The sequence below is a fragment of the Oreochromis niloticus genome, linkage group LG3 (assembly GCF_001858045.2).
Source record: "Oreochromis niloticus isolate F11D_XX linkage group LG3, O_niloticus_UMD_NMBU, whole genome shotgun sequence".
Taxonomy (NCBI): domain Eukaryota; kingdom Metazoa; phylum Chordata; class Actinopteri; order Cichliformes; family Cichlidae; genus Oreochromis; species Oreochromis niloticus.
In genome coordinates, this window is record NC_031967.2 from 47,083,148 (window position 1) to 47,094,104 (window position 10,957).

Consider the following 10,957-nt stretch of genomic DNA (forward strand, 5'->3'; position numbering starts at 1 on the left):
AAAATGAACGAGAACAATGCTGGACCGTACAAAGACAGACTTGATGAAAAGTCAAAGAAAAGATACGAGGAAAAAAGTGAAAGGGTCAGACCCTTACGAGCACACAGAGTGGACAAAAGACGTTAGCGTGCTGCCCACTTTCACCACGCTCATATTTAAATTATACGGTTCTTGGAGTGAGTGCATACACTCAGGAAGTTTAGTAACTTCAGGTTACAGTAACTGCAACAAGCCCAGGTACAGTTTACTTACGGATGGCTACAGGACCTTGAAATGCACCGTGTAGAACGAAAGACCATCGTACGTATCATAAGTTTACCAGTCTCACAAATCGTCTTCATAAATACACATTCGTTAACCGTTTATTAATAGGACCTTTGAGCTCAACGGTAATTAATTAGTAGTGGAAATAATTTCTGGTACGCATTACAGAAATGTAGCAGTGACAATAATATTGTATGCTGTAATTGTACTGGGCAATTAGTGATACAAAAAAACGACTTGCTTGTAACCTACATCACCAATTATGTTATGAAAAATGACGTATTAACTACTACAAAACACTGACCTTTGTGGAAATTAGTGATGGTAAATTTGATTCTTTTTACTGAATCGAGTTTTAATGAGTCACTCACCAAAGTGAATCGGGTTTTTTGAGTCATTTGAGTCACTGAGTCAGTTGACCAGAGAGTGCAAAAAATGTACATTTTCACTCAAACTTAATTTGTTTCTCTTTTAATGTAAATCCTACTGCTAAGATGAGTGATTCTTAAAGAAAACAACTATTTTATATAGCAAAAAAGAGCAAAAGAATTTCTAAAGGGAACATTTCTTTTGTTTATTTTTATTTTATTAATATTTTCCTTACATGTGTCAAATATATATTTTCTCATCTAAATGTCCACTGAGCTGTGAGCCAGGGGGCGGTAGTGCGCCTTAACATTGGTTGCCAACCAAGAAGAAGAAGAAGTAGCTGCGAGCCAGGAGGGAGGGGGTGAGTGAGTGAGTGATTCGTTCGCTCTATGATTCAGCACAGGAGGGAGGGGGTTAGCGAGTCATGAGTGATTCGCTAGCTCTATGATTCAGCACAGGAGGGAGGGGGTTAGCGAGTCATGAGTGATTCGCTAGCTCTATGATTCAGCACAGGAGGGAGGGGGTTAGCGAGTCATGAGTGATTTGTTTCCCCTACGATTCAGCGCAGGAAAGGAGGGGGTGAGTAGCTCAAATGTGCTGTTAGCATGTTAGCAGAGCGATGCTACTGTGAACCGAGGACCTATTGTCTTGATGTGAGCTTCTACTCAGGGTTTTTTCTTCCAGTTCAGAGCAGAAATGTTTTTGTTAAGATACTGGATGTTGTGTTTTTCTTCACAATTTGAATTATAAGCTAGATATATTTCTACTAATGAAATTAGTTTGCTAACAGCAACAGGGATGAGTCAGTGAGTCAGTTGCGCTTGTGAATCATGATTCACGAGTCAGTAAAGTGATTCTCGAGTATTGAACGATTCGTTCATGATTCGCGCATCACTAGTGGAAATGCTTGGAGCAGACTAACATGTGAGCTGGAGTGTTCTGGGACGTTATATTTGGTCTTCGAATGGCTGCAATCCAGGCCATCCGTCGGCTCTTTGTTACTTCGGAAACATGGCTTGAACAATTTCTCTTCAACGACGTAATCCAATAACAACCGATCTCTTTACCCGTCGGCTTCCCGTGGCTGTCATGCGACCGGCTATTGCAGTTAATAATACAACAGCTTCTTGCCATTTTTTGTGTTTCTTTTTATCGCTGTGTAACTGATTTTAATTGAAAGCCTGCGTGCGCTAGTACCTCTTGCCACGAGTTCCCAGAATCCTTTGCGGTTTTACCCCTGAATGACGTCACATTTTCAATCTCTATTGGGATACAGCCCGTGTTTGCCCGCAGGGGTCAGTGTCTAACGGCTGCTTCCATTGTTTTCCTGCAGGAGGAGCTTGGAGAGGAAGGACAACACGCACAGGGTGTGCAGAGTCACGACAGCGGGGAGCACGAACACGGACGCCACTGGAAGACACACGGGAGTCTTGGGGAGCACGGGGATTGATTGTGCATCAATATTTACCACACTGTAAATAAACGCACTGTCTACACACAGAGCACCGCGCCTGGGTCCTCCTTCCCTACACCCCAGGTTTGCCCTGCCAAACCGTGACATTCTGATCTGTAACTAGACGGCTTGTCTTAGGAAACTGTTATGATTTTGGTTGTTGGGAAGTTTAATTAGTTGACAGTTTTGTCAGAATTTTTTTCCTTTTTTTCCTGGATTTAGTCAGTAACCTTAACCAAAGAGCCTGATTAAGCCACATGGGTCTATAGTCCTGTGTGTTACTTACCTGTGGTGGATACCATACCTTTATTTCCAGTTCCTCTATAAGAACATTTTGTCAGCTTTCGAGGCCTGACATGTGGTTTTAAGCTCAGTTTTTTCTACACTTTATTATGTCGTTCACTTTTCCAGCTATTTTTAGAACTCTGTTGTCTTCATGCTAAATAAAATCTATAAATCAATTTATCTGCCTTCATGTAACTTGAAACATCTAAGACCAAATCCTTGAATGGATGAATTTGTTGTTCAGCAGAGACAACACATAAAGCATTGTATCACAAGTGGTTTTAAAATGTTTTTCGAAGCTGCACATGAATTAAAATAGACTTACGAAATTTGTCTGCTTTAGCAGCTTGTTGGCTTCAAGATGAAGCACAATGTAAAGTTCAATACTGATCAGGCACTCACAAACATTTATGTTCAGATGGTGGACACAGTTGGACTTTACTGAGTTAGTGATGAAACCATGACTTGTGAAATAATGTTTGAACTTCAGTTTTGAAAGCTGTTTCTTCTTCAGAATGTTACTCAGGCTGTTGGCTAATTGATGATACAATGATAATGAGTTTATCTGTCAGTCACAGACTGAGATATGCTCTTCTTTGCTTCACATGTTTGACCTTTGAGACCTTAACTGTGATCCTTTTACCATTAAATGTTACTCTTTCATAAAGTTAAATATTTGTATATGAAATTTAATATAATTTTATTTGTTATTTTTGGGTAACTTTCATTTCATTTTGATTTATTAATTCATTTAAAATTTATTTTGAGGTTCCGAAATGTAAGTAGAATTTGGTGCTCATCTTTTCCTGCATGAAATAGTTGTGGGATTTTGGTCCCATTGGTCAAATGGAAGATAAGGTCTCAGTGTTCTCTAGAAAATTATCTTTCTGGCATTAAATCATTAAATGAAGAGAATGATTGGTACATTTATTGGTAATAAAAGCAATTGTACCCCTAACATTTTAACTTCCCATTAATGAAACGGACAGGCATGGGTTTATAAATGGCTTGTTTGTATTAGCATAGTGCTGGAGTTTTAAGAGGGTTCCGGAATGAGGCACAAACCACAGTGTACTAAAAGTCCTACATCTGACAGAGGTTAGATGTAGGAATATCATGTGTTAGACAGAAATTCTCAAGTCTTGTGAAATAATGTATGAACTTCAGTTTTGAAACCAGCTACTTCTTCAAAATGTGACCAAGACTGTTGGCTAACTGTTGATAATAATGATAATGAGCCTATCTGCAAGTCACAGATTTAGACCTGCTCTTCTTGGTCATCTGTGGTCAAGTGGTCTTAAATGTTTCACCGTAAAGCCCTGATAAGTTTAAGCATTTTTTCCACATCATCAACTTGTCTATTAGACCCGATTGGTATAACCAGAGATGGAACGCGTTACTGCGTTACAAGTTAGCATTAGTACTTGTAACGCGTTACTGTAATCTGATTACTTTTTTCCAGTAACGAGTAATGTAAGGGATTACTATTGCAAAAACGGTAATTAGATTACCGTTACTTTCACGTAGGAACGCTGCGTTACTGCGTTACTAAAACCGTGATTTTTTGCGAGAATGTCTCATGACAGTGACGTAAGCAAGTATGACATTCGTGACAACAGCTGTCTGCAGATCAACAATGGATAATATATCGAGTGCGGGAGAGAGTATGAGCGTGCAGCGTTTAAAGCGTGGAAGTACTGACCTTACTTTGAGTTTGATTCCATAAAAAGTGACAAAAACATTAGTGTCCACTGTTCACTGCGTGGGAAGAAAACTTCTTTTTAAACCTCTACACTTCCGAGCAAGCACCGAGTGCGCTATGACATAATGTGAAATTCACAGAGAAACTCGTGGATTCTTCCACTGACCGCTGCGGCACACCTGCACCAGGGTAAACCTCCGCCTACCCCACTCCTGCTTTACAGGTGAAAATAGAGCAACAGGACCGCTAGTCTTTGATTTTATTTATTTTCTGCTGTGTTTTACTTGCATCTATTTGAAAGAGTGAGTGTAAATACAAAAAAATATTTTATTTTATGTGCTGGAATGTGCAGAAAATAGGTTTAAATGTTAAACAAATTTCTTCCAGTCAGAGAATGTTGCATATAATTTAATTTTTGCTTGATGCATAAAGTTAAAAGATTAAAACTCATAAAACAAGTTTTAAAAAGAGACGTTTCCATTTGATTACCTTTTGTATGATGGATTATGCAGAAAAAGTAGAATTGGACTGAAAGATCTATCGCTTTATCACCTATTCAGGTTGTAAATCGTGTTTTTAAAAAGTAACTAAGTAACTAAGTAATTAATTACTTTTGAAAATAAGTAATCAGTAAAGTAACGGGATTACTTTTTGGGGGAAGTAATCAGTAATTAGTTACTGATTACTTTTTTCAAGTAACTTGACCAACACTGGGTATAACATTGCTCAAAGAAGTCCTTTGAGTTTTAAGATTTGGCTTAAAATGTTGTTTTTTTGATAAAGCATGTAGTTAGGACTGGATCAAGTGACCCTGAACTGTAGAATCTTTTGTCCTGTCTCTCTCTCATCACCCCAACTAGTCACAGCCTGTATTATTGTAGCGTCTTTAACTGTGCAATATAAAGTGCCTTGAAGCAGCTGCTGTTGTGATTTGGTGACTGAGACCTCTCAAAGCAAACAGCAAACGCAGTAGACAAGTCCCCCAAATTGCACTTCGCCACCATGTCCTCCAGTTAAACATCCTTTACCTGCACGTGAATTCTACATCATCACTCCTGCTACTGCTAGACACTTCTTTATTGTTTATCAGAATATTGGTGCCCCTTCCTTGGACACATGCTGATCGTCTGCTCATTTTGTTCAATGCCACTTATTCAAATGTTTTTGATATTGTGTTTCCTTTTAAAAAAAACTATGTGTGCTAGACCTAAAACTGATCCCTGGTTAAACAATATCACTCGGGCCCTCAGAGGGACCTGCAGAAAAGCAGAAAGAAAATGGAAAAAAGATAAACTCACGATTTCCTTTGATATGTTAAGGGAAGCCCTATTTCTTTATCAGGATGCTGTTCGAAAAGCAAAAACTAAGTATTTATCAGACATAATCTCTAATCACAGCTACAGGCCCCTTTGTCTTATTCAACACCATTAATTCTGTTATCAACCCTCCACCCACCACACAAACATACCAGGGTCTTCAGCCACCTGTAAAAACTTTTTTTGTAGATAAGGTTACTACTATAAGGTCTCATATCACTCCTCCAGCTTAAGATCCCTGTGTTCCTCTGTATTCCTCAGTTGTTTTTGATCACTTTGAACCTTTTTCTCTGTGCGCTCTGGTTGAAGTAGTCTCCCATCTTAAGCACTCTATGTGTCACCTCGACATTATCCCCTCTCACCTTTTTAAAGAAGTCTTTGACCCTATTAGATCTAATGTTTTAAGTATTATTAACACCTCTCTTCTAACAGGAACTGTCCCAGCTGATCTTAAGCATGCCACAGTGCACCCATTTCTCAAAAAAACAAATCTTGATGCAACAGTTCTCTCAAGTTTTAGACCAGTCTCTAAACTCCCCTTACTGTCCAAAACCCTGGAAAACAATTGTCCTTCTTCAGCTTTTCAGCTGTGCTACATAGCACTGAAACGGTGCTTTTAAATGTTATTAAAAAGAATTCTACAGACTCTCTAAAAGTTTTGCTAGACTGCCTTGATGACATTAAATCATGGTTTGCATTAAATGTTTTGAATGTCAATTATCAAAAAACTGAGATTGTAGTATTCGGACCTTCTGACCCTCGTTTTTCTCTCAAGGGTTACCCCTCTGGGAAAGTCCAGAACTCCTGTTGCAAAAAAATCTGGGAGTGTTTTTTGATAGCTGTTTTTCATTTGAGAAACAAATAAATTCTGTTTATTCTGTAACAGCCAGCTTCTTCCAGCTCAAGGCCCTTGCAAAAACTAAGAACATTTTGTCGTCTGCTGACTTTGAGAAAGTGATTCATGCATTCATTTCATCCAGACTTGTATGTTTGTTCTACAGGGTGGGCCATTTATATGGATGCACCGTAATAAAATGGGAATGGTTGGTGATATTAAAGTCCTGTTTGTGGCACATTAGTATATGTGAGGGGGCAAACTCCTCAAGATGGGTGGTGACCATGGTGGCCATTTAGAAGTCGGCCATCTTGGATACAACTTTTGTTTTTTCAATAGGAAGAGGGCCATGTGACACATCAAACTTATTGGTAATGTCACAAGAAAAACAATAGTGTGCTTGGTTTCAATGTAACTTTATTCTTTCATGAGTTATTTACAAGTTTCTCTTTGTTCACAGCCATTGACATGTCGAAGAGGTTAACATGTGAGGAGCGGATCGAAATTGTGTTGAAATCTGGTGAACGCAGTAACCGGGTCATTGCAGCAGATTTCAATGCAAGACACCCTACGAGACTACCCATCTCCCATGCTACTGTAGCCTGTGAAATGGTTAGCCACACAGGACACAATTACTGGGGTTCTTAATGTGCTGTTTTATTGTCAATGATGACTGAATAAACAAAAATGTCCTTTGACCTTTACTTTTGTCAAACAGCGGCCAAATGGACTTGTACTGAACATCGACAGCATGAGAGGTAACGTGGCAAAGTAACAGAATAAACGATTAAACAAAGATGCGCCAATACAATACGAGGAATAAAGGAAATGAAATAAAATACAAAACACAAAAATACGGCAGTGGCCTCTGTCTGTGCAGAACAAAATACAAAGAGCTAAATCACACAAGGGTCCTTTAAAAAATGTGGAAGTGTTACATACATTTTTATAAACACTTACATTCCAAAGCAATCTCAGCTCACGTGGAATACTGGAGCACACAGACAATCTCGCAACTTATCCCTTGCATGCAGAAAATGGCCGCTCCATGCTGCACATAAAGGTCCTTTCCATCATACATTTCAGAAATACATCATCTTGTTAAAATACTGACGCTTTACCACTGCACTACAATTATACCAGTATGTTTCAACGAGTTATGTGCATATTTAACAATTCCTTACCAACAATTTAACTCCTTCACAACCTTCCCGTTCCATATCCACAACAAAAAAAGTAAACAGGAAGTCCCAAGATGCATTACTTGTTTAGTTTTTTTGGGAAAACTGCAGTTAACCCTTAAGCACTGTGATGGTTTGGTGTGGTATATGGGGTACAATGATAGTGGGTCCATTCTTCATCAATGGAAACCTCAAGGCCACTGGATATTTAAAATTGCTACATGATGATGTGTTTCCCTCTTTGTGCACTGAAGCTGGCACGTTCCCTGAGTTTTTCCAGCAAGATGGTGCACCACCACATTATTGGTGCCAGGTCCGAGCATTCCTAGATGAACAGTTTCCTGGAAAGTGGATTGGTCGTCGTGGGCCAGTTGAATGGCCCCCAAGGTCTCCCGATCTGACCACCTTAGACTTTTATCTTTGGGGTCATCTGAAGGCAATTGTCTATGGTGTGAAGATACGAGATGTGCAGCACCTGAAACTACGGATACTGGATGCCTGTGCTGGCATTTCTCCTGCGGTGTTGCTATCAGTGTGTGAAGAGTGGGAGAAGAGGGTTGCATTGACAATCCAACACAATGGGCAGCACATTGAACACATTTTATAAGTGGTCAGAAACTTGTAAATAACTCATGAAAGAATAAAGTTACGTTGAAACCAAGCACACCATTGTTTTTCTTGTGACATTACCAATAAGTTTGATGTGTCACATGGCCCTCTTCCTATTGAAAAAACAAAAGTTGGTCCACCACGGTCACCACCCATCTTGAGGAGTTTGCCCCCTCACATATACTAATGTGCCACAAACAGGACTTTAATATCACCAACCATTCCCATTTTATTAAGGTGTATCCATATAAATGGCCCACCCTGTACTTTTACTTTTTTAACAATGTACAGCACTTTGGTCAGCCTGTGTTGTTTTTAAATGTGCTTATAAATAAATTGATTGATTGACTGACTAATTGATTGATCATGGTCATGACAATTTGCAGATTATTGATCAAGGAACTGACCTCACAGCCCATTGTTCATTCAGTGGGCTAAAAAAAAACGCACATTACAAATTCAGCTTGATCCTGAAAGAAACCATCCAACTCCAGTTTATGCCACTTGTCATCTCACAACTCATGTAGCTGTATGTAAGGAATTCTTCCGGGGTATATACAAAATTATTTACTCCTTTGTCTCATAAACTTGCCTTCTACCTTCATGACAGACCAGGAATTATTAGATCACTTCCTGAAACAGAGTATTCAGGAAGTATCAGTAGTAAGAGGGTATATCATTCGTACAGCTGTATCCTGTAAGTACCAAAAATCAACACTGAGTGAAATTATGGTCACATGGACCCCTAGTTATCTACAGCTAAATACATAGTTTTGTATAATAGCTATACCACCTGTCACTCTTACCTGTTGAGTGAATGTTCATAACTGTGTGTAAAGGTACTATATATTCAGAGTCATATGGAATACAGTAATTGTTTTATTCAGTTTTGTAAATGATAATTGTAAAGGATAATTAAATAAATTAATAAGGCTTTAAATGTTGCCGTTGATTCTTTTTTATGGTGCTAGATGAATTACTAACTGCAGAAATTATTACTGTATTAATGATTGACTGCTTAAATATGATGGCTGACATGGCTGTTGGTTTTTTATATTTTTCTCCTTAGCAGCAGTGAATCCCTTGATATATGTGGGAGTAGACCCATGACAATGTGACAAGTAACAAAGACACAAACCAGTATGATTCAATGCATAAGGTTTTAATGATGGCGATGATAAGAGCATTTCATTCTGGGAAATGAAGCTTTGAAGCAAAAGAAACAAGGTAAAGATGTAAATCAGCAACACATTCTTCTGGAGGATTATTTGCCTTCAAGCCAGACCGGGAATCATCGAAATTACTTCCTGACGCAGACAAATGGGTATCGGTAGTTACAGGGTATGTCATTCATGCATTTGCTTCCTGCAAGCACCAGAATTCAACAATGAGTGAAACCATGATCAAGTGGATGAATACTTATCTATACTGAAGGAAATATTTAGTTTTGTTTCATAACAATCTTTTAACCATAAACATTATTTGCTACAAAATACTCTATTTTAAGATTTACCTGTAAAGTTCATGTGCATGCAGTGCTCTCTGCGGTGAAGGTTGTTAGGCTCTCCCCGACACCAGAACGTGTATCTGAAACGAGTTCCATCGATCCAAAACCAATAACCCTCCTACATAACACAAGAAAATAGACAAAAATGCATTAAAAACAAACTACACCCCAAAATTATAGAAATGTGGTGAACATGGCAATATACTAGCAAAGTACAGTGCTTGATGAGTAGATTCAGATTTGTAACTGTCAGACCTTATGTATTGTATATTGGTGAGTATTATACCTGCTGAGCATCAGACCCTCCAATCCATGTAGTCTTGTATGTATGAGTTGCATAATAAATGACACGCTGAATCATCCGGTACTCCCAGAGGTTGTGTACCGATGCCAAGTTTGCATTCATGTACTCACAGTATCTCTATAGTGGAGATCAACACAAAGCAGAAAATTCAAAGTGAATAAAACAGAGAAAATCTCACGAAACTTGGATTTAGAAAATATTAAAGTAAACAGAGAAAAAGTAAATGGTAAATCCATATCACTGTTTTTACCTGAGCCTGAGCCCAAGTCATGGGAGTGTTAATATAGCGGTAGTTTCGGTTGCCATATTTAGTCCAGCCGCTATACCTGGCGCAAGTACAATAGGTTCTCTTTTCAACATGCTGCTTTGCTGAAGACAAGCAAAGAAGCAAAGAATATTTTAGTACAAGTAAATGACTTTCTTGTATCTGTAAACACATTTTGTATTTTTCGTGTAATTGTGCGTTTTTGTTTTTGATTCTATGTACACATGTTGGATTTTATACATATTTTTTAAAATGTCATTTGTTCTGGTGAAAATCTCTAATGTCAGCCAACCTGGTGGATCAGCAGCAGTGATCAGAGCCAGCATTGCACAAAGAAGTGCAGACACAACCACCAGTTTCATGGTGATGTAGTATCTGTGAAAAACAGAAGACATCAGAGGACATCAAGACATCATTAATTAGAGAAAGGATAACATAGATTTTATAGCAGACCTCTTGTAGAATTTCTTTTCAGCACCGACTGGTAGCTTTAGCCTTCCAGTGAGAAGGTGCTGAACAGCTCTATGGTCGGTGCTTATATACTGTTTCTTTGAAGCTTCAAAATTAGGAACTAACACTGAAAAACTGACACGTGCAACATGTGATTCATGCTGGACATATTTTCACTGCACCTGATTCTTTCTCAACTAAAATAATGACCTCATATTAACTTCTTCCCTTTTCGGATGTTCACTTAATTTTACACATTGACTAGTCCACAAAGAAGGTCCACAGAGTACAACCACAAAATATTTGATGTCTTTAATTGAGATTAATTGATATGTATGTTAGAAAAAAAAATCAAACATCAAGTTAAAGCAGGTGTGTCAAACTCCAGTCCTTGAGGGCTGGTGTCCTAAAACTTTT

General features: G+C 38.5%; 1 protein-coding gene across 1 annotated transcript; it reads right to left on the minus strand.

Moving 5' to 3' along the window:
* Positions 1-9,155: 9,155 nt before the first annotated feature.
* On the minus strand, positions 9,156-10,674 carry LOC100690229 (ladderlectin). Its single transcript, XM_003455534.3, has 6 exons — positions 10,544-10,674; positions 10,383-10,465; positions 10,076-10,194; positions 9,808-9,942; positions 9,528-9,639; positions 9,156-9,379 (listed from the first exon to the last, which is right to left on the minus strand). The coding sequence occupies exons 2-6, from the start codon at positions 10,450-10,452 to the stop codon at positions 9,315-9,317; spliced, it is 501 nt and encodes a 166-aa protein (XP_003455582.1). The 5' UTR covers positions 10,453-10,465; positions 10,544-10,674; the 3' UTR covers positions 9,156-9,314.
* Positions 10,675-10,957: the final 283 nt, after the last annotated feature.